The sequence below is a fragment of the Leopardus geoffroyi genome, chromosome X, assembly GCF_018350155.1.
Source record: "Leopardus geoffroyi isolate Oge1 chromosome X, O.geoffroyi_Oge1_pat1.0, whole genome shotgun sequence".
Classification (NCBI taxonomy): Eukaryota; Metazoa; Chordata; class Mammalia; order Carnivora; family Felidae; genus Leopardus; species Leopardus geoffroyi.
Genome location: NC_059343.1, coordinates 78,250,431 through 78,277,887, shown reverse-complemented (window position 1 = coordinate 78,277,887; position 27,457 = coordinate 78,250,431). Strand labels below are relative to the sequence as shown.

At 36.1% G+C, this 27,457-nt stretch overlaps 2 protein-coding genes across 5 annotated transcripts in view; both read right to left on the bottom strand.

Moving 5' to 3' along the window:
• Window positions 1–745: 745 nt before the first annotated feature.
• DIAPH2 (diaphanous related formin 2) overlaps window positions 746–27,457 on the bottom strand; it is a 995,484-nt gene continuing 968,772 nt past the window's right edge. For all 4 annotated transcript variants that reach the window (XM_045470691.1, XM_045470695.1, XM_045470693.1 and 1 more), the window contains one exon: window positions 746–6,068. In XM_045470691.1, coding sequence (XP_045326647.1) covers window positions 6,004–6,068 — 65 coding nt within the window. In that variant the 3' untranslated portion in view covers window positions 746–6,003. The remainder of the gene's footprint in view (window positions 6,069–27,457) is intronic.
• Window positions 19,936–21,859, bottom strand: LOC123594082 (adenylyl cyclase-associated protein 1-like). The gene has a single exon (XM_045470697.1). It carries the CDS (start codon window positions 21,246–21,248, stop codon window positions 20,880–20,882), a length of 369 nt encoding a protein of 122 aa, XP_045326653.1. The 5' UTR covers window positions 21,249–21,859; the 3' UTR covers window positions 19,936–20,879.

Below are 27,457 nucleotides of genomic sequence, written 5' to 3'. Positions count from 1 at the left end.
GTGTCTCCCTCTCTCTGACCCTCCCCTGTTCATGCTCTGTCTCTCCCTGTCTCAAAAATAAATAAAACGTTAAAAAAAAAAACTAATGTATTTGATTCCTGGAGCAACCCAAAATTCCAAGGGAAACAATGGTATTGCCGGGCACTTTGTATCATATCATTTACAGATCTGGTTATTACCTTGTCCAACCCTCCATCTTCCAGTCAGCCCACCTATGATGAGAGATTCTTTTGAAAGCCTTCCAGAGAATAATTACATACATTTATTTACTCATATACACATTTGGTACTCATTCCAGATTTTTACCCCTCTGAGCATTTGAAGTCCATTTGCTTTCATTCATTCTATAATCAAGACCAAAAAAAAAAAAAAAAAACCAAAAACAAAACAAAACAAAAAACAAAACAAAAACAAAAAAGAAAAAATAACAAAAAAACCCCACTTTTCTGTATAGAGTTCCCCTGGAAGATGTAACTCATCCTTCTGACTTTTCTGGACTTTTAAGTTCTACATTTCTACACTACACTGGAAAGCAGTGCTAAAGAATACTTAAAATCTTAGGATTCCCACAGGTATGTGTGTCTTTGAATATATCCCATGATTTCCACCTGACCAGGTCCTTATAGAAACACTCTTGTATTTCTCTTCAGTTGAAGCTTCTTCTAAAATGTTCTTACATCCTGTCTTTATACTTCAGTTTGTGCCTGTTCAGTCACCCTGAATATTAGCATAGGCAACACATTTAATGTATATCTTAACTTTATTTAATAAGTGAGTATGCATTACATATAGAGTACAAGTTGTTCTTGGTCATGTAAAGAGACAGGTATCTAATCCAAAGCAAAATGAGAGCATGAATCCACAGTTCTCCTGCTGCTGAAATACTTCTGGGTATCTTGGCATGGGCACAGTCTTCCTCAATACCCATTCAAAGCAGGCTTTGTTGTCACCTCTCCATTCAGCTGAGGGAATCACAATATCTAAAGTCAGCTTGAAAGAACCCTTCTGTATCAGAGGTAGTTTTATGCCTGCATTATAAATCATAGAAGACATTTGGTCAAAGAGTACATAAAAGGGGTAGGAGGGAAACACCAGAGTTCAGAGTTGGAACCAATTATTTTTTCAAACTAAGCATTGGCCATAGTAGCAAAAGTATCAACAAAATTTTAGAATAGCCTGTAAAACTGTTTAACATCAAAGCATGCATTAGGCTGTACAGACAATAGCTTTTAGAGGAAACCTTGAGTTTGGTGCAAGCACCAAGGATGCATTTTAAAAAGTGAAAAGCACATTTGTATGCAATGATTAGTGTAGTGAGCTAAATGATGGCTTACCCAAAATATGTCCATGTCCTAGTTCCTAGAACCTGTGATGTTACATTATTTGGAAAAAGGGTCTTCACAGATGTAATTAAGATTATTTATATGAGGAGATTATTATGGATAAACCAGGTACGTCCTAAATGCTGCAGCAAGTGTTCTTATGAGAGAGAGGCAGAGGTAGATTAGATACACAGAGGAAAAAGCAATGTGAAAACAGATCAAAGAGAGATTTGGACACAGCCAAGGAAAGAATGACAGTCACAAGAAACTGGAAGAGACTACCAACAGATTTTCTTCTGGAGCCTCCAGAGGGAGTACAGGGAGTACAAACCTACTAAGACCTCAGTTTAGGACTTTGGGCCCCTCAAATAATAAGAGAATAAACTTATGTTATTTTAAGGTATCATGTTTTGTGTATTGTTACAGCAGCCACAGGAACACAATACAGATTTTGGTAACAGGAATTGAGGTACCCCTATAATGAATGACTAAACATGTGGAAGTGGCTTAGGAGGTGGATAATGGGTAGAGGCTGGAAGAATTGTGATGTATGTGATAGAAAAAAAAAAACATACACTGCTGTTAGTAATATGAATGTTAAAAGTGCTTCTGGTGAGCTCAGAAGGAACTGAGGGACATTTTATTGGAAACCAGAGGGAAGGTGATCCTTCTTATATAGTGGCAAAGAGCTTATCTGAATTGTTTCTGGCAGTTGTGTGGAAGGTAGAATTTGTAATGAACTTGAATATTTGGCTGAGGAGATTTCCAAGCAAAGTGTTGAAGGTAAGGCCTATTTTTGTCTTGAGCTCATAGTAAAATACAAGAGGAAAAAGAGAAATTGAGGAAATAACTATTAGGCAGAAAGGAACCAGCACATGATAATTCAGGTAATTTTGAGCCTGAATATTCAGATTGCAAAAGATGCTAAAATTAGGAGATTGTACTCTGGAGATAAAGCCAGCTTCTGGCTAGTGTTGAAGAGATGGCAGACTCATGGATCCACTCAACCATCTCAATAGAAGCCAAGAATAGAGATGGAATTATCCAGCAAAGGTCTGTGAGAACTCTTACCTCAATACTGAATCAATTTGACATACATGGGAGGCCCACAAACTTTTTGAGAATGTTATACTGGCTGAAACAGTTCTAGTTTTGCCTGAAAAGGATGGAGACATAACAAAATGACAGAAGGTTGTCAGACTACCAAAATTTTAAAGGCAAGAAACAGGATGATAAAGCTGCAAACATGTGCTACCCTTCAGTAAATAAGGCCATTCCTAGAGCAGAACTGCAAGGTGCAGAGGCAGAGGCAGGGTTGCAGAGGCAGAAGTGCCAACCATGGGCACAGAGACAGAGACTTGATCCTTGGGCAAAGAGGCCAGAACTGCAGGCTTAAGGGGTGTAGTCCTGAAATAAGGAGGATTATTGTCAGGGCAAGAAACCTAAGGGGATTATGCCTGGCTGAAATTTGAAAGTTATCAGGCCATGTGACTTTTTTCAACTTTCCATTTTCTCTATTTTGGAATAGGAATGTCTATAACTATTGTCCTATACTTGTCCCACCATTGTATTTTGGAAGCAGATAAGTTGCTTTTACAGTGTATGCTTTTTTTTCTCTATCACATACATCATAGTTCTTCTGGCCTCTACCCATCATTGACATTTGGATAGAAATTTTGCCCCAGGATTTTCACTTATACCTGATTTAGATGATCCAGATGATGAGATTTGGGACTATTGAACTCATGATGTTTGGATGAGATTTTAGACTTAGAGTTGATGCTATAATGGGTTGAGACTTTGGGGAATGTTGAGATGGGGTGAATATATTTTACACATGGTACAAATATAAATTTGGGGGGACAAAGGGCAGACTGTAATGGGCTGGGGGGTACCTCCAAAAAGATATGTCCACATCCTAACTCCCAGAACCTTTGAATGTTACTTATTTGGAAAAAGAGTCTTATAAGTGTAAATTAAGTTTAGGGTCTTCAGATGAAATTATCTTAGATTATCTGGGTGGGCCCTAAATTCTAACAAAAGCATCATTATAAAAGAAGCATAGGAAGATTAGATATGCAGAGGAGAAAGTGATGTGAATATGGAGCAGAGAGAGATGTAGCCATAACCCAGGGAAGGCCAGTAGCCACTATATGCTGGAAGAATCAGGGGAAGATTTTGCTCTGGAGACTTTGAGGCAGCATGGCCCTTCATTTTGGGCATCTTGTCATGGGGACCATGAGAGAATACATTTCTGGTGTGATGAGGCACGAATTTTATGGTAATTTGTTACCTTGCAGACAAAGGGCACTAATGTAACTAGTAAACATTTTAAGGATTTTGCAGTTTTAAAAATCATTCTGAAGAAAATCTGCATAAATTGGTGCTTCTCACTGTGGCAGTAATAAACCTAAAAAAGACTTTAGTGTAATTTGGTTCTATGCTAAAAATGTCACTACGTACTTTTGTTGGCTATAATTTTCAATCTAGAACAAAATTGCAAATGGCTAAAGCAGGACTATTATAAATCTGGGAAGCAAATCCTTCAACTCCATTATTGGAATTTCACAAAAGACCCTAAAAGGTTCCATACTGTTTGTGAAAACCATGTGCCATTTCTCGAAATACAAATATATATCAATAATAGTATTTCATTTACTCTTTTCACAAACTAAAAAATAAGGCAAGTTCACATCTGGAAAAAGTAATACACATCAGTATTTCTACTTCGACCATCTTGATGATATGACATGGCAAATGCCACTAAATTTTAGTCAGGTTAATATTTCAAAATATCATTTTCCTACAGCCTGAAAAGCTATCAAAAGATCCAGGTCAGAACATGAAGATTTCAGAAAAGACTTTGTGAAGTCAAAAATACATACATTAATTATTTGCATAAATTTGTAAATCTTTGTTGTTGTTACAAAACAGCATATGAAATTGATATTCCCCTTAAACTTATTTGTGTATGCATATGTGTGTGATTTAAAGATAGGATGAAATTGTAAAATCTCAGATACTGTCATTCATTTTGATTTCTCTATTGTAGCAGCTTCAGAGAATTTTAAAATGTAATACCCACGTAAGAACCCACACAAGAATGCACTGGAGGAAAAGGTAGCAGTTTGAATAAGTATACATCTCTATATAAAGGAAACTGTGAATTATTGGTCACTTGTTTACATTATTTCAAAAGGTGACTTGCCAAGCCAGTCACTTATTCTTTCTGAATGTCTATAATGTGCTTTGAAGAAGTAGAAATAGGATTTTCTATATAAGAAATATACATATAAGAATTTTTTTACAGTAATCACAATCATCTGCATGGATTAGTCTTGAAATTACACTCCAGAGAAATTATACCATATTATTTCAATGCATATTTTAAAGTAACAGACAAGTTAGGTATAACTTCTATTCCTTCATCTATTTAAGAAAAATGTAGAACCTGTTTTTCCTCCTAGGGTTGTTTTGGCAGTGTCATTTTAATTTGTTAATATAATGTAAGTAAGTATGATGATGATTAAAAAGTTCAATTAGTCACTGGGATGTGGAATTATTGTAGCAGTAGATATAAATATATACACATATATACATATAATTTTTTACTTCTTCACACCACCAAGGCAGAATTGGAAAGGTGAGTAAGTAGAAAGGAAGATAAAACAGTTGAACTTTCAGACAGTTTTCTGCTGCCTACAGAGAGAAATCTTTTTCCTCTCAGGTCTTTTAGAACTTTATTCCCTGCTTTCAAGGGGGTCATGAGAGAAAGAAGCAATAGAGAGAAGAAATAAACCACAGAGAATAGGAATCAATATTTACCTTTTAAAAATCTAAATAAAGGTGATAGAATTTTAAGGTTCATCTCAGAATAAACATTAAAATGTGAGGTTTTCTCAAAAATAGCCATATAAAGTATTTCTATAAAGTAGATATATGTGCATAATTAGAAAATACCTATTTAAATAAAGTTTAAATCACTTTCTCTAACTGCTTCTGTTAAACTCTGGTTTATTTTTAGCAATAAGTGCCTGTAACATCATGTTGAAACTCTAGATTAATGATAAGTTTAATTTCAGCCAAAGCAGATGAATCCATCATCTTTCGCTTGAGATAAGATTTGAAATAAATTCATGGGGTTGAAGCAGCAATTTTTTTGAGTTTCCAAAATGGTTTCTCTAGCACAGTGTGCAATATTAGCTAGTGTCTCTTCAAATTGTTAACATACACATTTTCATTGGCCTGTTCTTTTTCCATGTAACAGGAATCAGAAGCAGACACTGAATAATTCTTTCTATTCCTTTCTTTTCCATTTTTTTTGGAGGGGGTGACCTGTAAATTTGAGCAACATTGTAATTTTTTGACAGGGTGACTGTTTCTGAATTTTTTACCCTTTTCATCATTACCATCAGGTCACACACAATAACAAATAATACACATCTTTACACTAAAATGGAACACATATTTTATAATCTTTGTAATTGTGTTTGTTTTAGTATAATTGTGAGAGGAATATTGCAATAGCTTTCCAGATACATGCTACTTCACCCAGCTAAGCTTGATCTTTGCAGAAATGTACGTATTTTCTCTCTATCCCTTGAGTGGATGTTTTGTTCTTCTCAAAATTTATGATTTTGTTTACTTATGATTTTGTTTTCATATTCTTTGGCATCAGGAATCACTTAGATGAGATAGTTCCATTGTGGCGAGAGCGTGACCTTTCCAAAGGTACTCGGCTATTATCTGTAAGACAAAGAGAAAGAGAACCAAAAACATAGTGAGCGGTAGATCTTGCCTATTACACAAAGTTGGGTCAGGAGAGGTTTTCAAATAGTCCTGAATCACTTTAAATGAATATGTAAATAAGTAACAAGGAGCCCAGATCTGAGGCGGTCATGCTGCAGCTCTTGGGCTGAGTTCAAGAGTCTTGCAATCAGCAATAAATAACTTTTCTTGATAAGTGAAGTCAGAGTGATGAAAGAAATGGAAGCACTCTCTCAAGCACAGTCCACTTGGAAATTTCAGGTGACAACAAAATTCCTTGGTAAAGATGTCAAATTGAAAGGATCTATGTACAGTGCCTTTTGTCGTAAAGCACTTCAATTCCCCATGAGTTTTAAATCTGTATGTTTTCTATCTCTATAGGATACCAGGGCAGGCAGAGTAGAAAAGAGTTTTTATTTTTTAACAATGATTGCAGTATATGGCAATCAAACCAACTCCTGAGTCTTTGCCTGATTGTATGATGCAAACATATTCAATTATATAGTCATTATGGGATTGAATAATGAATAGGTTCTATTCTCCACACCCATCACAGGAAGAATAATCACTGTAGAGATAACTGTTGGCACAAAGCTTGGGAAGCAAAGTTTAAAAGCATTGATAGTTGGTCAAAAATAGTTTTAGCTCTAATAGAAGAAAAGGTTTACAGCTCTGTATTGTGATGATCACTACTACATTATTATCACCTCTGTTTTATGCTCAGCTTAAAATCAATTGATGTGGGTGAAAATCCTTTCCTGACAAAAACATAATATACTTAGATTCTCTATTTCAAATGAGACTAGGTCCCTAGAAATAATGACAACCACTAGCACTTACATAAATGCTAAAACTTTACACTTGTTAATTTGCTAATTCACACAACATCCCTGGGAGGTAAGTCTATTTCATTCTATCCTATTATTTCTGTTTTACTGATGAAAGTTACACACCAAATCAATGGCATGACGGGGGATTATAATGCAAAGTTAATGCCTAAATGTCAGTACTGCTTTATTTAGAGGCAGATGTTGGGGCATCCAAAGCTATTATTATGAAATGATGGTGCCCAAGGAACACATCCATCCTGCCTGTCCCATGGAGAGGATGGACTATAAGAAGTGCTGAGATTTTGCTATGGTACTTTACTCCTCTGTCTCTTGACTGATTCCCAGTTGTCTGTAGTCAGTACACAAAACAAAGCTAATTGGCCTCCATGACCTTGGCCTTGTTAACACCAATGACTGCACTGAGCCAACTGGCCTTAATCTTAAAATTCCTTATAATGCAATAATATCACTGAGATGTGAGAAAGAAAGGCATTTTTTCTATTCAGAGATATAACTGAGTGAAGGATTATTTGGGGATCCTTTTAAAGATACCATTTTAAAAAGCCATTATTTAGTTTGTGATATAGATCACAATTCAGCAAAAAAAATGTGAAGATAACATTCCTAGATAAAGGGCTTATTACTTAGATGTCACTGGTTTGCATACAGATTGGTTTGGGACTTAGAAAACATTTAAATATGAGATTATAATACAATGATTACCAATACTTTGCTAGCATTTAAACATTCAGTGTTAAAAGCTATCAGATATAAGAATGATGGTACCATTCACAGAGGATTGTCCCAGCTCAAAAAAGGGCTTGTGCCTTGGTTGTACAATACTCTAAGGTCAACTGGCATCTGCACTCACTCCAGGAGTGACACTAGCATCCCATACCACCACTCACAGCCCACTGGATTTAAGACAAGTACCACATTCAAAAACAAGTCTCACAGCATTACATAATGTGGTGTCAAGATTCACTTATTGGTAGCATTTGGCATGAGAAAATAAACTTTCAGGTGAAAATAAGCTCAGGAAAAGACATTGAAGCTTTTGGAAGACAGGATAAACACTGGTTCAGGGCCCAAATCTAGCTCTTGGCATGCACAGGAGAGAATTATTCTACATTTCCTCCTCCCTTCTCTGTCTCTCTCATATATATTTTTTGGTACCTAATTGATCCCTATGTTAATTATATAATTATAAGAGGAAGCAATTCTGAAAAGGTTACCACATATTTTTGAAATATCAATGTACAACCTTGTTTATGGGGAAAAATGCCATTAGAAACAATGGAAGCAATGGCTAATCTGGATTTTGTGATCTAATTATAATTTTCTGCATTTATATTAAAACTATTTTAGGTGCAAAATATATATACTCTAGATTTTATGGATGAGGCAGAAATGCAACTGAGAAGATAACATGTTTATAAATAAATATGACATGAATATATATATTCATAACTTTTCACACTCTAATAGCTTACAATATAATGATAAAAACTTTTCATGCTCAAATTCATGCCCTTTTTGAGGCACATATTGAGAAGCAATGAATTTTTTGAAATAAAAATTTTATAATTATAATATTAAATACTAATAGGAAAAAATCTGGCATGACCCTCATAAGGTCAGGGCGTATAGTTAATATCAAATTTATGAGAAAGCAAAGGTTACATATTATTGCTGTCATAGGTGATAAAGTAATTTTGGTGATTGTGAGAGTGATTATATTTCCTATTTGGAGACATAGGAGGAGGAAGTGGACGCCCATGTGATGATTTGAGAATTCCAGGAGACCCAGACTAAACCAAATTCACTTCTCTAACTAGTCTTATTCTCTCAACACTACTGATACTAGAATAATTTAGATGGCGAAATAGGGGCCTCTCCTCCAAAAAAGTCAATAATTTAAAACATATGTATTCACCTGAGATGATGTGGAAAACTTTGTTAACAAGTATTGGCTACCCTTTCCAATTTGTGTATTGTCTTTTTGGAAACCAAAGAAAGGAAGAAGGGGAGAGGCATCTGTCTATGTTTGTATACTTATTGGGGATATTGTACAATGAGATACAGGAAAACACACTTTATTAGAGGATAGGGGTAACATTATTTGTCATAATATTTCTGTCTTCATTTTATTAATGCAAGAGGTAACATATAATAGTGAATAAGAAAGCCTACAGCATCTAATATATCCTCATGATTTAAGAATTCATGAAGAAATTCTATTGTTTATAAAAACCAACAATTAATGGAGAAGTAAAACCTGAGATGTCAATACAAGATGTACCTTCCAAATCCATCACAGTTGGGTATCCTCTTTGATCATCAAAGGCTTTGATCATATCTTTGAAATATGCCCCATGTGAAGGTGAAAAGATTCTGATATTACACAGAGTGACCTGGTCATAGTGTGAATTTGGAGACAGCTATAGTTATATAAAAATGTGCATTCTATGGAGGAAGGGTGATCAAAACTAAAACACTATTCTAATCTGTCACCAAAAGATAATATGAATACACAGACCAGCTTGGCATACTTCTGCACATTCTGAGTACCAGGTTAATCAGTTCAAACCAATGTCAAGATGTATCCAGTCATAAAAGCAACAATATTTATGCTATTTATAAGTGCAAATTGATTTGACATTCATCTCAAAACCTTCCCTACTTAGTCCTACAGTGAATGGATTAAACCCATTACTGTATTGATGTAAAGTCCAAACCCTTTGTGATGCAGCAAAGGCAGTCCTAAGAGGAAAGTACATTGTAATTTAGTCCTATCTCAAAAAGGCCTGAATACAAATATACAAATATACAACATAACTTACACCTAAGGGAGCTATAGAAAGAGCAGCAAATAAAGCCCAGAACAAGCAGAAGAAGGGAAATAGTAAGGTTTAGAGCAGAAATAAATGATATAGAAACAAACAAAAAAAAAAGTACTAGAATAGATCAATGAAACTAAAAGCTGATTTTTTGAAAGAATAAACAAAATTGACAAACCCCTAGCCAGACTTATCAAAAAGAAAAGAGAAGGGACCCAAATAGATAAAATCATGCATGAAAGAGGAGAGGTCACAACCAATACCACAGAAATACAGTCAATTATAAGAGAAAACTATGAAAAATTATATGCCAACAAACTGGACAATCTGGAAAATAGACAAATTCCTAGACACTAACACACTATCACAACTCAAACAGGAATAGAAAATTTGAACAGGCCCATAAACAGCCAAGAAATTGAATCAGTTATCAAAAATCTCCCAACAAATAAGAGTCCTGGGCAAGATGGTTTTCCAGAGGAATTCTACCAACATTTTAAAGAACAGTTAACACATATTCTCTTGAAGCTGCTCCAAAAAATAGAAATGGAAGGAAAATTTCCAAACTCATTCTATGAAGCCAACATTACCTTGATTTCAGAACCAGACAAAGACCCCACTAAAAAGGAGAATTATAGGCCAATATCCCTTATGAATATAGATGCAAAAACTCTCAACAAGATACTAGCAAATCAAATTCAACAGCATATTAGAAGAATTATTCAAAATGATCAAGTGGGATTTATTCTTGGGCTACAGGGTAGTTCAATATTCACAAATCAATGTGATATACCACATTAATAAAAGAAAGGATAAGAACCATATGATACTTTCAATAGATGCAGAAAAAGCACATGAGGAAATACAGTATCCTTTTCTGATAAAAACCTTAATGAAAGTAGGGATAGGAGGAACATACCTTGACATCATAAAACCATACACAAAAATCCCACAGCTAATATCATCCACAATGGGGAAAAACTGAGAGCTTTCCTGCTAATGTTAGGAACATGACAGGGATATCCACTCTCCCCACTGTTGTTCAACATAGTATTGGAAGTCTTAGCCTCAGTAATCAGACAACAAAAAGAAATAAAAGCATAAGAAGAAGAAGTCAAACTTTCACTCTTCACAGATAACATGATATTTGACACAGAAAGCCTGAAAGACTCCGCCAAAAAACTTAGAACTGACATGTGAATTCAGCAAAGTTGCGGGATATAAAATCAATGTACAGAAATCAGTTGCATTTATATACACCAATAATGAAGCAGCAGAAAGAGAAACCAAGGTATAGCTCCCATTTGCAGTTGTACCAAAACCCATAAGATACCTAGGAATAGACCTAACCAAATAGGTAAAAGATCTATACACTGAAAACTATAGAAAAATTATGAAAGAAATTGAAAAAGACACAAAGAAATGGAAAATCATTCCATGCTCATGGATTGGAAGAACAAATGTTGTTAAAATGTCTATACTACTCAAAGTAATCTACACATCCAATGCAATACCTATCAAAATAAAACCAGCATTATTCACAGAGCTAGAACAAAAAATACTAAAATTTGTATGGAACCACAAAAGACCCTGAGTAGCCAAAGTAATGTTGAAAAAGAAAACCATAGCTGGAGGCATCACAATTCTGGACTTCAAGCTGTATTACAAAGCTGTATTTATCAAGACAATGTGATACTGGCACAAAAACAGACATATAGATCAATGGAACTGAATAGAGAACCCAGAAATGGACACACAAATGTATGGCCAACTAATCTTTGACAAAGCAGGAAAGAATATCCAATGGAAAAAAACGACAGTCTCTTTAGCAAATGGTGCTTGGAAAACTGCACAGAGACATGCAGAAGAATGAAACTGGACCACTTTCTTCCACCATAAACAGAAATAAACACAAAATAGATGAAAGACCTAAATGTGAGTCAGGAAACCATCAAAATCCTAGAGGAGAAAACAGGCAGCAACCTCTTCAACCTTGGCTGCAGCAACTTTTTACCAGTTGTGCCTCTGGAGGCAAGGAAAATAAAAGTAAAAAATGAATTATTGGGACATCAAGATAAAAAACTTCTGAACAGTGAAGGAAATAATCAACAAAAGCCAACCAACAAAATGGGAAAAGATATTAGCAAATGACATATCTGATAAAGGGTTAGTATTCAAAATCTATAAAGAACTTACCAAACTCAACACTCAAAAAGCAAATAATCCAGTGAAGAAATGGGTGGAAAACATGAATAGACACTTTTTCCAAAGAAGACATCCAGGTGGCTAATAGACATAGGAAAAGATGCTCAAGATCTCTCATTATCAGGGAAAAATATAAATCAAAACCACGATTAGATGCCACCTCACACCTGTCAGGATGGCTAATTTAATAATTTGGGAAACAACAGATTCTGGTGAGGGTATGGAGAAAGGGGAACGCTTTTGCACTGTTGGTGGGAATGCAAACCAGTGCAGCCACTCTGGAGAACAGTATGGAGGTTCCTCAAAAATATTAAAAATAGAATTACCTACAACTCAGCAATTACACTACTAGGTATTTATCCAAAGGATACAAAAATGCTGATTTGAGGAGGCACATGCACCCCAAGGTTTATACAGCACTATCAACAATATCCAAATTATGGAAAGAGCCCAAATGTCCATCAACTGATGAATGGATAAAGAAGATGAGGTATATATACACAATGGAATACTACTCAGTCGTCAAAAGGAATGAAATCTTGCACTTGCAACATGGATGGAACAAAGCGTATTATGCTAAGTGACATAAGTCAGTCAGAGAAAGACAAATATCACATGATTTTACTAATATGTGGAATTTAAGAAACACAACAAATGAACATAGGGAAGGGAAAGGAAGGAAAAATAGATAAAAACAGAGAGGGAGGCACACCATAAGAGACTCTTAAATACAGAGACAAACAGGGTTGCTGGAGGGAGGTGGGTGGGGGATGGGCTAAATGGGTGATGGGCATTTAAGAGGACAGTTGTTGGGATGAGTACTGAGTGTTATATGTAAGTGATGTATCACTGGGCTCTACTTCTGAAACCAATACTACACTATATGTTAACTAACTTGAATTTAACTAAATTAAAAATAAAATTAAATAAAAACCATCCATGCAACAATTTATTCAGCAACTATGTATAAGGCACATCATCATCCATAAAGTACCTGAATATTCCAAAGGCTCAGACTAATAGCTAGACTTGCATCACTAACTTCCTTCTTATCGAAAACTTTGTCAAATGAAGTAACTGAGGAATAAGCATATCATAGATAAAACTTAACCGAACATGAAGTGAGATGAACCAAAGTACTCAAGCCTATGGTATGTAACCTCAGAATGTACAATTAATCCTCAAAGTGAGTGTATGCCAAAGGTCAAGGATATATCTAGTATATTTCATGAGTAGGACAGGTTGAGATAGAAAACTGTGATAAAAAGGCCATGCCCATTAATCATTTCTCTTCATATTAGGGGTCCATCTGTCATCTATGGAAGAACAGTTTCCATCCTGGTATTCATAGGCATGTAGATGTATCAATGTTAACCTAACATAATGCACTTTACCTTCCTAGCAGGGTAACACAAAATAAATGTGTCTGGTATGTACTGTATTACAAAATATCCAGTTTTAATTGCAAGAAAACAAAGTAAAAGAAAACCTGTGTGATTTACTGTGGACTTTGTTTTCTCCAAAGCTCTTCAAAAGTAATGGTGTAGCAGATCAGTGCTACCCATCAGTGGGTAGGCATTGTTTCCAACAAAAAGAGGACTGGGTTTATGTGATGTAGGCTAAGAAAACCAGCAAAACTAAAGATGCTTCAGGAAATGTCTATTGAGTAGCTGTTTGCTTTTCAAACACTGATGAGATAATTTATTTTAGACTGTTATAGTGAAAGTGTCTCATATAAACTTACATTTTCCCCCTTTTATCCCTTGGTTCCAAAGACGTTTTATGTCTTCATGGTTTGGGGGATCCTATATTGATAAAGCTTCATACTTGCTAGAAATGACTGGAAGGTAGCAGCTGAATTAGGCTTGGGAATAATCTCTTCATGGAGGACAGCCAATTATTTGACCAGATTTGTTCTCTTCACTCTTACCAGAATAGTGTCTTTAAAATGCATACATATGTTGAGCTCAAACTATATGTGCAATTTGGTATTGCTTTCATTTAATATTTTATTGTAGGAATTCAGGAATAATAAATTACTGAAACATGATATTGAAAACATAATTTTTAATGGCAACATACTCTTCTTTTTATATTATATATCACAATTTGGTTAACCATTTATCTACTGCTGGACATTTAAGTTGCCCCCATTTTTTTCTATTCTAAAGGCCTCACAATGAATATCCTTGTATCTATCACCATACAATATTATTACAATATTATTAACTACATTTCCTATGCTATATTTTTCTTCCCCATGACTTGTTTATCTTATAACTGGAAGTGTGTACCTCTTAGTACTCTTCTCTATTTTTCCCATCTCCCTATCAGACTCCCCTCTGGCAACTACCAGTTTGTTCTCTGTATTTATGAGTCTGTTTCTATTTCTTGTTTATTCATTCGTTTTGTTTTTTAGATTCCACATCTAATAAAATCACATGGTATTTGTCTTTTTCTGCCTGACTTATTTCACTGAATGTAATACTCTCTAGGTCCATCTATGTTGTCACAAATGGCAGGATCTCATTCTTTTTATGGTTAATATTCCATTATGTGTGTGTGTGTGTGTACATCTTTTTCCATTCGTTAACTGATGCACACTTAGGTCTCTTCCATATCTTGGTTATTGTAAATAATGCTGCAATAAACATAGGGGTTTATCTCTTTCCAAATTAGTGTTTTCTTTTTCCTTGAATACTCAGTAGTGAAATTACTGACCTGTATGGTACTTACAAATCGAGACCACAATGTGATATAACCTAGCACCAGTCACTAGTATAAAAAAGACAAGGGATACCAAGTGTTCGTGAGGATGTGAGAAAAGGGAACCCTTGTGCACTGTTGGTGGAAATGTAAATTGTAATAGCCACTGTGGAAGACAGTATGGAGGTTCCTTTAAAATGAAAAAAAAAATAACTGCCTATGTTTTCTCTTAGGAGTTTTATGGTTTCAGGTCTCACATTTATGTCTTTAATCTATTTTGACTTTATATTTGTTTATGGTGCAAGAAAGTGGTCCAGTTTCACTCTTTTGCATGTAGCTGTCCAATGTTCCCAGCACCATTTTTGAAGAGACTTTTTTTTTCATTACATATTCTTGCATCCTTTGTCATAGGTTAATTGACCATATAACTGTGGGTATATTTCTGAGCTCTCTATTCTGTTATATTGATCTGGTGTCTGTTTTTGTGACAGTGCAATACTGTTTTGATTAGCTTTGTAGTACAGTTTGAAATCTGGATTTGTGATACCTCCAGCTTCCTTTTTCTTCTCAGGATTGCTGTGGCTATTTGAGATATTTTGTGGTTCCATACACATTTTAGTATTGTTTGTTCTGGTTCTGTGAAAAAATGGTACCAGTTATTTGACAGAGATTTCATTGAATCTGTAAATTGCTCTGGAAAGTATCAACATTTAAAAAATATTGTTTCTTCCAATCCACGAGCATAGAATATCTTTCCATTTGTTTGTGTCATCTTCATTTTTCTTTCATCAATGTTTTATAGTTTTTGAAGTACAGATATTTCACTTTGGTTAAATTCATTCCTAGATGTTTATTCTGGTGCAGTTGTAAATGGGATTGTTTTCTTAATTTCTCTTTATTCTACTTTGTTATTACTGTATAGAATGCAACAGATTTCTGTATATTAATTTTGTATCCTATAACTTTATCAAATTTTTTATTATCTCATAGTTCTCTGATGGAATCTTTAGAATTATCTATATATAGTATCATGTAATCTGAAAATAATGAAAGTTTTAGTATGTACCTAAGTACATAAAGCAACCATTATCAGGCATAAAGGGAGAAACTGAAAGTAGGTGCTATGTTGGGTGTATTGATACTTACAATTGTTATCTTTTCTTGCAGATTGGCTGGTTTACCATTATGTAATGTCCATCTTTGTCTCTTCTTAGTCATGTTGTCTGATACAAGTATTGCTACCCCATTTTTTTGCTTTCATTTGCATAGAAGATCTTTTTCTATCCCTTTACTTTAGTCTGTATGTGTCTTTAGGTCTGAAGTGAGTCTATTGTAGGTAGGATATAAATGATTTTTTTAAAATCCATTCCTTTATCCTATGTCTTTTGAATGGAGCATTTAGATCATTTATATTTAAAGTAATTATAGATAGTTATGTATGCCTTACTTATATATAGGTAGGTATGTCCTTTCGTTGTTTTCTCATTGTTTTTGTATTTCTTCTCTGTTCCTTTCTTCCCTTGTGATTGATGACTTTCTGTAGTCTTATGCTTGGATTCCTCTCTCTTTCTTTTTTGTATTTATTATAGGTTTTTGTGTAGCATGAGGTTCATTTATAACATCTTAAGTATATATCAGTCTGTATTGTTGTTGGTTGTTTAAGTTCAAACACATTCTAAAAGCACTACATATTTACTTCCCCCCTCCATTTTTTATGTATATGATGTCATATTTTACATATTTTTGTGAGTCTCTTAACTAATGCTTTAGATAAAATTAATTTCACTACTTTTGTCTTTTAGCCTTTGTACTAGCTTTATAAGTGATTGATCTACTACCTTTACTAGATGTTTGCTGTTATTCATGACATTTTTACCTTTCATAATTTTCTTCTACTTACGGTCTTTTCTTTTCCTCTTAAAGAAGTCCTTTTAACATTTCTTGTAAGGCCAATCTAGTGGTGATGAAGTCTCCGTTTTGTTTGCCTGAGAAACTATCTCTTCTTCAATTCTGAATGATAACCTTGCCAGATAGAGTATTCTTGGTTGCAAGTTTTTTTTTTCCTTTCAGAACTTTGAATATATCATGCCATTCCCTTCTGACTTGCAAAGGTTTTGCTGAACAATCAGCTGATAGCCATATGGGGTTTCCTTTACATATAACTAGTTGCTTTTTCTTGCTGCTTTTAGAATTCTCTCTTTAATCTTTGATGTTTTAATTATTATATGTCTTGGTGTAGATATCTTTGGGTTCACCTTGTTTGGGGGTTCTCTGTGATTCTTGGACCTGGATGTCTGTTTCTTTCCCCAGGTAGGAAAATTTTCATTTATTATTCCTTCAAATAAGTTTTCTGTTCCTTTTTCTCTCTAATATCCTTCTAGGACTCCTATAATGAAAATATTTGTTTACTTGATGTTGTCCCAGGGTTCCCTTAACCTGTCCTCATTTTTAAATTATTTTTTATTTTTGTTGTACAGCTTAGATGATTTCTATTACTCTGTCTTTCAGAACACTGATCTCTTCTTCTGCATACTCCAATCAGCTGTTCATTCCCTCTAGTGTATTTTTCATTTTAGTTATTATATTCTTCAACTATGATTGTTTCTTTTTATATTTTCTATCTCATTACTGAAGTTCTCACTGAATTCATCTACTCTACTCAAGTCCAGTGACCAACTTTAGGACCATTATTTTGAATTCTTTATTAGGTAGATTGCTTATCTCCATTTTGTGTAGTTTTTTTTTTTTTCTTTTTTGAAGTTTTGTCTTCTTCTTTCATTTGGAACATATTGCTCTATCTCCTCATTTTGACGTTCTGTGTCTGTTTCTATGAATTACACACAACAGCTATTTTTCCTAGTATTAAAGGAAGGGACTTGTGTAGGAACATCTCTGTGTGTGCCTGTCTGCTTTGGCTGGCTGGCTAGAGCTATAGTAGGCACTGAATGGGGATCTTAGGGCACTATGTACCAGGGCCACCCTAGTGGGATGGCTACAGCTGCAGTGGACTGGGGGTCCCAGAGATCTCTACACAGAGGGCACATTGGTGGAGCAGCTGAAGCCAAAACAAGTGCTGGATGGGGCTCCTGGGGTATTCCTCCAAGGGGGCACCCTGGCAAGATGATTTGAGCATAAGCAGGCATGGGCTACAGGGGCTCTGAGATGCTCTGTCCAGGGGGCTCCCTGTCTGGATGGCAGGAGCTGAGGTGGGATGAGCTAGGTGGTCCTGGGGCACTCCATGCAGGGGATGCCCTGGTAGGATGGATGGAGCTCAGGTGGGCATAGGCCAGGATGACTTAGTGCAATGAACGCTGGGAGAGGGTGCTGGCTGGGAGGTCCTCAGCTACTCCATGCATGGGGTGTCCTGGCAGGTCTTCTGGAGCTGAACTGGGTGCAGGACTTCAGTGTCTTAGTATGTGCTTCAATGGGGCCACCTTAGGAGTATGACTAGGGCTGACGTGGGCTAGGGACCCAGAATTCATTGAGGTAGGCAGTTGGTTAGGGTGCCGGGATCTTGCTTCTGTCTGCATTATGAAAATAGAGAGGAAACAATGACACTTGTTAGCAACTCTGACCCTGGAGAGCATTCCAGCAGCTTCCTTGTCATTTGTCAAATGCTGTAGGGCTGGTCCCTTTATATTCTAGTTTCCCTTTTAAACTTGAGCTTTTACTCTGTGTGCCAGGATGGAGGAATCCTCTCCCAGTCCCTCAGTACTATCCCTCTCCACGCAGTTTACAGTATCAGGGGCAGGGTTCTCATGATTATCATGTCTCCATTTCACCTGCCATTCTCTATGTGGTATTTCTATCTTTTGTTGTGAAGAAGCTGTTCTGTCAGCTCTGAGTTTTTCTTCAGGAGGAATTGCTCTATATGTAGATGTAGATTCAGTGTGTATGTGCAGGAGATGAGTTCAGGGTCTTCCAACACCACCATTTTGGACTGGAACTCATTTTAATTTTTTTACATAGTTAACTCTATTGATCTGATTAACATTCAACTGTATCTCTTCTTGTTTTTTAAGGTTTGATTTGTTTTTACATTTGTCTATTTAAATGACCTAGAATTTATTTTGTTGTACAATGCCAGGTAAGTTTCCACATTGATTTCTTTTCTTTTTTTTTCTTGCAAAGAGAACATGGGCTGTCCCTTTGTTGAGAAATCATGAATGTTTACACTGATTCATGATTCCTCTTTTCATGTTAAATTATCTATACTAGGGTACATTTCTGTTTCATTGACGTAAGCATCTTTCCAACTATGTTTGTGCCAATACCTTCTGATTTCATTCATAATATGTTTTGATATGTCAAGGAGATAATCTCTCATAATTTATATTTTCATTTAAAACATGTATTTTTAGGAAAAATTTTGGAACTCTATATTATGCTATAATCACAAAACATCTTGAAAACAACACAGCTTGAAAACTAAACCCAATAGGTACTAACTAGGCTATTTTAGTAAGGCTAGGCAGATGTCTATTTGTTGAGTGCCAATGAGTCAAGTGATTCTAAAGTCCCTAATCATCTTTTTAAGAGTTCTCCTCAGGTTCTTCATTTTCTTAAAGACTTAACAATCCTCTTTCTCTGTCCACTAATCACTTTTTTCTGCCCAAATGACCACTTTTCTTCTGGACATAAGTACAGATCAGCACTAAGGAAAAGAGATAAACCAATTCTTTAAGAGATTTTCTAATATGCTTATTCTCATTATTTTTGCCTTGTCAAAATTTGAATTGGAATTAAATGTACCATTTTGTAGGCTGTTGATAAAGTCTAGTACTTCAAGTTTTTAAGCCTTATTTTCTCATATATTTTATGTTTTACAAATTTGGCTTCCACCAGATATCACAGGCATTAAACTATATCAACTTATTCAATTAATTAATTTATTTTTTGGTATTAATTTTACTCTATTTTCCTTATAACTTTAAGTACATAAAGGTTTATTTCCACAGGCCTCAGGAAATGGGTAAAAGTCACAGGATAATCTCTCTTCTCACCAAAAAAGTTGCATATTTTGGTTAGTGTCCTAGAAAGAAAAACTGTAATTTACGCTAGCAATGCTGTGCAAGATTCTTACACAAGACCTAAAACCAGGCTGTACTGGAGATTTTAGTCCTTTGTTCAGGTGCCTGGACAGAAACCAAAAGCAGTTGGGCATGACAGGGCAAAGGAGGCCGTGAAGATGGAGGGAAAGCATATAGCATGGGAGAAGGAATTCCAGATTCCTTGAAATGGTGTGTTTTCCTTTTTTTGGTTTTATTTTTGTTTTTGTTTAAGTCATCTCTGTAGGAAGGTGCTGGGCAGGGATCCCAGTGAAAGAAAGGGTCCAAGACTCCTTTAACTGGCCTGGGTGCAGGGCTCTTCCCAGCAGCTGATACAGGGGAACCTACTCTCTCAGGTTCAGGCAGACCCAGGATGGAATGCAGAATAAAAGGAATGCCTACAGGAATCAATTTTGCTTGGAATGCTAGATGGCCAAGCTTTAGCCTTTGGTCCAGTGTGACTCCTGCATCACCTGTCAACAGTGAAAAATTAGTTTGGTTAGAAGAACCAGCTAGAATCACACCAGCCTTTGCTACCTTCGTTGCATTGTTAGAAGAAGATGAACTTATGTGAACATTCTGATCTTTTAATTCCTGGGGACTGCTTTATTCTTCCCAAAAGACTGTTGGTCAAATAACTCCCAAAGGCTGAAAGCTAAAACACACAAGTCCTGGTGTGCAGTTCCTTAAGAATGGGCTGGTGGTGTTGTTGAGCTGACATGGAAAAGCTGCACCTTCCTGCAAAAGATCAACTGACCTGCTTTCCTACCCAAATCTCAGCCTGAGGTATATTTCAGTGAAGACAGGTAGCTGTGCTTCTCAGAGTGAAGAAGGAGTTTAAGAGCAGAAAGGTAGAGGAAATCTAGAAAAGAACTGTCTTGATACAGATTTATCCCAAGGTGTGAGGGAGGGGGCAAAGAACCCAGTGGCACTTCTCTTATCCAGCAATTTCTGTCTCTGTGGTGACCAACTTCTGCCCATTCCATAGGGTCTTGAACTGCTCAGGGACTGGGAATTCATTAAAGTCACCGCCTTCTGTAGGAATGAGGGCATTCATCTCAGAAGATTTGGCACTGACTATTTCGCAATCCAGGGAATTCTTGCTCAGGTAAACATGACAGCCATCTGTTTTGTTGATGGAAATGGCTGGCACTTTACCCATTACATGAAGTTTGCTCTAATATTGATTATCTCCACAATGCCCACCACTTCATCGAACACCAGACCGAGTTTCTTACAGTTATCTACTGTAATGGAGTTACTTTTGCCCTTGATTTGCAATGTTGTATTGACACACTTGAATATGTAAGCCACCTGTTTCAGCTCTGTGTCATCAATCACCAGGTTGGAAACATTCTCCTGATGTTCCACTCTCCACTTCTTGCCCTGCAGTTCAAGTATAGCTGGCTCCTTCTTTGTGGTTGGTTTGGGGGATGGGCTGACTCCTGGTTTAGATGCAGAGAATGGTTTGGGTCCACTTCGTACTGGACCACTCTGAGCCTTGAGGGCAGGGTTCTTGTGAGTCTTCATGTTATCAGATACATGTATCAGGGCATGTGTGATGCTTTCCCCCTGGTTAATCTGTACAAACAGTGCTGAGTGGGAAGCAGACTCATCTGAGCCAGAACTGGTGGGGACTGGTGGGGGAGGTGGGCCTGGTGGGGGAGGAGGAGGACCTGATTCAGCAGAAGGTCCAGATGGCAATCCACTCAGTTATTTTGCCACAGGCCCTGTTTTGCTCCAGACCAGTCCAGTGGTATGGAACTCCTTAATGTAAGCCAGTAGCTCTGTCCATAAAGTAAGCTTTGACCCAGTCCACATGCTTCTTATTGACATCTTTGTATTCCTTGAGGACTCAGTTTGTATAAAACATGGCAGCATCATTCATTTGTTTCACATAGGGACCAGGCTTGGGTGCCACAGCCACCCAACCCAGGGCCTGGATACTTTTGCTGACAGCTAACAGGTGGTTGAACAACTTGCTGCCTTGGTTTTTCTCCCAGAAGGTTACCACTTCTTGGATCTGCTCTGAGATGCGTGCCAACAAATCAGAAAGCTTATTGCCTACTGTCTGCTGACACTGAGAGGCTGTAACCAAGAGAACTCACTCCAACCTCAGGCCTGTGTGAACCATCTTCACATGTTTCTGTACATCTCGCCCAATCTCTTTACTAATCTCTTTACTCTGCCACAGGACTGTTAAACAGTGAGTCAAATGCTTGCACATATGGAGTTGCTCCTTTTGGAGCATTGTCTCCATACCCACAGTGCATGTCAGAGGTATGGGACACTATCTCCAGGTGGGCCACTGCCCTCTCTAATCTTTCTACCAGATTTTGCATGTCAGTTATAATGTAACACCTCAGAGTTCAGCCTCACCTCCGGACTGTGATCAGCTGCTCTGTCAACTTACCTTATTCCAACAAAATTGTATACATCAGTCACTGTGCTAAAATGGATGTTTAGAAGCCACTCAATTACCTCTACTTAAAAATTAAATAGTTCTAGCCCTATTCTAATCTCAATGACATCATAATGCTCTTAAAACTAGAATCAGATCATGTTGTGTAATCTATATCTTTCATCACATGAAATAAATCCATGCAAAGAAAACAGAAACCCAGATTACTGTGATAGTTCATGTTGGGAGAAGAGATGAAAAGCTATTTTAATGAGAATGGTAATGGAAAGCAATAATGTTAAAGTAGTTCAGAGGCTACTGTGACTATAGACACACAACTCCCATTAAATGTAATTGGAGTTAAGCACATGTAATGATAGCAAAATAGACCCTAAATGTCTTTCCAATTGGAAAATAAGGAAATGTGTTCCAGGAAATGAGTTTTTGTGTGGAAAATACAGTATTCTAATTGATATGCACAAATTATTTTCATATTGATATTGCTCATAATATGGTGTTGGTATTTTTCCTATGTTTAGGGATAGACCTGCAATAGGTAACATCTGTGCAAAGAATATGTTTCCTTTTCTTAAGGCTTAGCATTCATTATGTTATTAAAGGAAAAGTCTTGATAGTTGCAATGGATTTATTAATTCAGTAGCTTGTTATCAGCATGAAATTCTGCTGTGCTAGGGGAAAAACAAATTATATTTTACAAAACTGCAGTAGTGAGATTAAATCACTTTTCTATATTTCACTTTCTTCTTATCCTCCCTGCCAGGTAGTAACTCTATTCTATATCTCTATTATGAACCTCATATTTTGCAAACTATCAAGTCTTATAGTAAAATAAAGGTACATTATCAAACAAACTCAATCATAGCAACTTTAGAAAGATTGAAATATGTGATAAAAGTAAAACCACAGAGTACAATATTATTTCAAGGCATTAAAAATTTAATCCATATTAAGCTACAAATGTAGAAAATATGCAATACTTACCTTTATCTATCATAAAAATGATATTTTCATAACGTATAACCAACCTCTTGGGATTTTACATGACTAGCATTTACATAATTGATAACTTGAGTATCTCAAAGGATTTTGCAAAAATGTAGCTCAGAAGAAAAATCAGTATATTGTTCAGTATTTCAAATGTCATAGTCATTGCTATTGATTATCTTTGGACTCAATGTCAAACCTAGTGAATAGATTCTTTTTTTAAATGTCCTTGTTTTTGTACATTAGCCATGCATTATATTTGTTTCTTTACTAGTAAATGCAATTGGGCTTTAAGACAAATTTTCTCTCTGTGAGGTTGAAAGTCTGATAATGATGACTGCATATCTGGAAAATATGAGAAAAGGCAACAAATAAAAATATGAAGTATTATAAAAATAGTTGGAACAATTCCCAAGTAAGTCATATATGTGAAACTTACACTGAATAACATACCAATAGAAACCACACAAACTATAACAGAACTTCTCAGGTATCTTTCACAGTGGATTACACATAGCAATTTATCAAAAGCTATCTGTTGATTAAGTAACCATCCAATCTTTAGCAATGAATCAGACACTGACCCTTCGGTTAACCTTCTTCTATACTGCTCAACGCACAGAGAATATCATTTGCCATTAATATAAAGAAAGGAAAGGAAACACTTTCTCCCTGCCTCCCTCCTTCCCTTTCTCCTTTCCTTCCTTCCATCCACCCATAAATTTTTACTGTATAAACTATCTGCAAGGTACCATAATAAACACCTATATAAGTTATTAGGAGGAAATGATAAATGTACAAACAACTATAGCATAAAACTATGTGTCTCTTATAGCATCTGTTACAGTTTTAAGTATGATGGCGGTTCAGAGCAGAGCTAAGTCATAATCCTTTGAGTGCAGGAGTTGGGGGCCAGAGAAAACTTCATCCCAATTAGGCCTTAAAATATAGGCGGAATCTTAACAAAAAGAAATAGAATGAGAGCTGTTAATTTTTGAGTATAAAAAAATGAGTTCTGGCTCCTTATATTGTTGACTATTTACCAAATTTTTCCTGTTTGGAGGGCATGAGAAGCAACGGATATATAAAGGAAGAATCAGAATGTCTATACATATTTAATATTTTTTTGAGGAAAAGGAGGAAAACAATAAAAGGACATACACTAAATTAGCCAGATTTGTGTGATAGCTTTTTCCATAAACATGTGATTTTAATTTTAATATCAAAAAATAATCCTGAATGGTTTACAAAGACAGCAGTTCTGTTTAAAACAAAACAAAACATAAAGAAATTGTGGTTTATATACACAATGGAGTACTACGTGGCAATGAGAAAGAATGAAATATGGCCCTTTGTAGCAACATGGATGGAACTGGAGAGTGTTATGCTAAGTGAAATAAGCCATACAGAGAAAGACAGATACCATATGGTTTCACTCTTATGTGGATCCTAAGAAACTTAACAGAAACCCATGGGGGAGGGGAAGGAAAAAAAAAGAGGTTAGAGTGGGAGAGAGCCAAAGCATAAGAGACTCTTAAAAACTGAGAACAAACTGAGGGTTGATGGGGGGTGGGAGGGAGGGGAGGGTGGGTGATGGGTATTGAGGAGGGCACCTTTTGGGATGAGCACTGGGTGTTGTATGGAAACCAATTTGACAATAAACTTCATATATTGGAAAAAAAAAACAAAAAATAAAACAAAACAAAACAAAAGAAAACAATACAAAAACCAGGAAAAAAAATCACACAGCAGAAATGGGACTCTCTGGAATCATCTGGTTAAGTTCTGTTATTGAAGTGCAGATAGCACTATCAAGAGTGGAAGAAGAAGAGCTGATTAAGGCATACACAGATTGCAGTGACCTCGGCCAAGAGTATTTGGCAAGGATGAGAGCTTGAGAAACCATTTGGGTTAGTGCAAATAAACTAGCTTTTAAATGACAATGCAATACAGGGTCAATTTTTTCCTACCATCTGTCATCTCTGTGACTTTCTACTCCATGTGTGACATAGATCCTTATGACTAAGATTATTAGGCATCAGTCACTTCTCTAACATTGATTATATGATGGACAATATTCTGTCATTTTCTGTGGTAGTTGTTTTTTATCTGCCTGAGCTCTGTTGCTAATATGCTGACCTAGAATATACTTACTTGTCATCTGCTTTTGTTTCTGAATCACTCTAAGACTACTTTAACGTGTACAACCTATCTGTTGGCTCCGCCACTACCTACTTCTTGCTGATGATGGAAGTTTTAGAGTAGTCAGCCCAACTCCACAACTTTAGTAGGCCTAGGTACTCTGAGGTTATATCAGCTCACTGGCTTCTGTATAAGGCAGGAATGGCAGGCTTCCTCTTGCATGATGCCTCTATTCCACAAGGGATCAGATTATAGAAATATGCCACTGGTTATGACCTTGGGAAGAGAAGATATTAATCTTCAATTTGTGGGCCTATAAACAGGTGCTTCCCATTAGTTGTGTTTCCCACATTAGCGTATGCTTAATTACTTAATCAGTTGTATGGAGAAAGGCAACCTGTATGGTTAACATCACAGACACTTTAGCAGATGCTAGTGCCATTATTTCAAATTACAAACTGCCCCTTAAGGTAGAAGCCAGTCAGCAGTTGTTTTAAATATGAGCAATTAGGACAGAATTAAAACACAGTTTATTAATGTCATATCTGTAACTGACAGAAGCTCCTTTGTAATTTTAGTTTCTAAGACAATCTATGCACAACCTGAGTCAAGGTAGAACGTATAGATAAGTAAAAATGGCTACTAAATAGCAACTTAATACTCATATAAGAATTCTCAAAGAATCTTTTCTGATTTTTAAGTCTACTGGAATAAAGGAAGTCCTTCCGTTATCAGACAAATGTATAAATAGGGATAGCTATATATCCGTGTTCTTTGCAACATGGTTTAAACTAGTGAAAAGCATAAATAGCCCATTTGTTCATCATGAAATTAGATAAAGGATGGAACCCACATACATAAGGATACACTGCACACACATACACTCCAGCCATTGTAAATTATCATATAGATCTATAAGTACTTGACAGAAGAGGTTCACATTATAAAGTGGAAAAGGTTGGGTGCCTGGGTGGCTCAGTCAGTTAAACATCCAACTTCAGCTCAGGGTCGTGATCTAGTGGTTCATGAGTTCAAGCCCCACATCGGGCCATCGGGCTCTGTGCTAACAGCTCAGAGCCTGGAGCCTGCTTCAGATTCTGTGTCTCCCTCTCTCTCTGCCCCTCCCCTGCTCATTCTCTCTCTCTAAGATAAATAAACATTTTAAAAAAGTGGAAAAGGCAGTTATAAGAGTATATAATATTCTTATTTTTGAAAAAAAAAGACAATTTTAGAAGTTTAGAAGAATATATACCAATAAAAACAGTGGTTATCTTTGGTTGGATCATGATTTTTTCTTTTTTAAAATATTTTCCATATAAATTTGGAATTTTTGGCATTGATCATGATTAGATTGGCAAATAAGGGACACAACCTATGTAGGGTTCAAAATTTTCAGGCTTCGGATCAAAAGCACATGCTGTTCTCAATTTAAAAAGCAATCTAGGATTCAATAATCTGAATTAATTTCATTGTTGATTTGCCATCACTAAGTACACTATAATGGGGCGAGAGGGGGAGGGGGAGACAGAAATCAGGTGCCATTTTCCTGCTTAAATAAGGGCCCTAAAATGTTCCCTCATCAGAAAGTAATGGCTAACAAGTCTGCTGGTTTTAGAGCACAAATGCATTTGTCTTTATATACTGTTGTTATTTATAAAAGTATTTCATGAATTTTAGATTCAAAATTCTAAAAGTTCTAGTCCTTTTTTAAAATGTTTATTTAATTTTGAGAGAGAGAGAGACAGAGTGCAAGTAGAGGAGAGGGAGACACAGAATCTGAAGCAGGCTCCAGGTTCTGAGCTGTCAGCACAGAGCCTGATACAGCCTCAAACCCATGAACTGTGAGATCATGACCCGAGCTGAAGTTGGATGCCTAGCCGACTGAGCCACCCAGGAGCCCCTAAAAGTTCTAGTCTTAAGAAGTAAACATTGTTTTTCTCCAAAAAGACGAGTAAAAATTCAGAAAGATAATGAGGTATGTCATGACAGCATCTATGGAGTTTTACTTCAAAGGCAAAATCAAATGGAATTAAAAATTGTTTTGTAGCAATGTGGCCTATAAATGAAAAATTAAAATAAGTCTGTCCTTTGATGGTAAACAATACTGACCCATTTTCAACAAGACATGCATGCTGGGTTATTCTTCCAGGTTAATGTGTGGGGGTAGAGGGGGAGTCTTGGCACAAAGCAT

What these genes read in the sequence shown, in the direction of transcription:
- LOC123594082 (XM_045470697.1), bottom strand. Translation starts at nt 21,248, where the DNA reads ATGAAGACTCACAAGAACCCTGCCCTCAAGGCTCAGAGTGGTCCAGTA.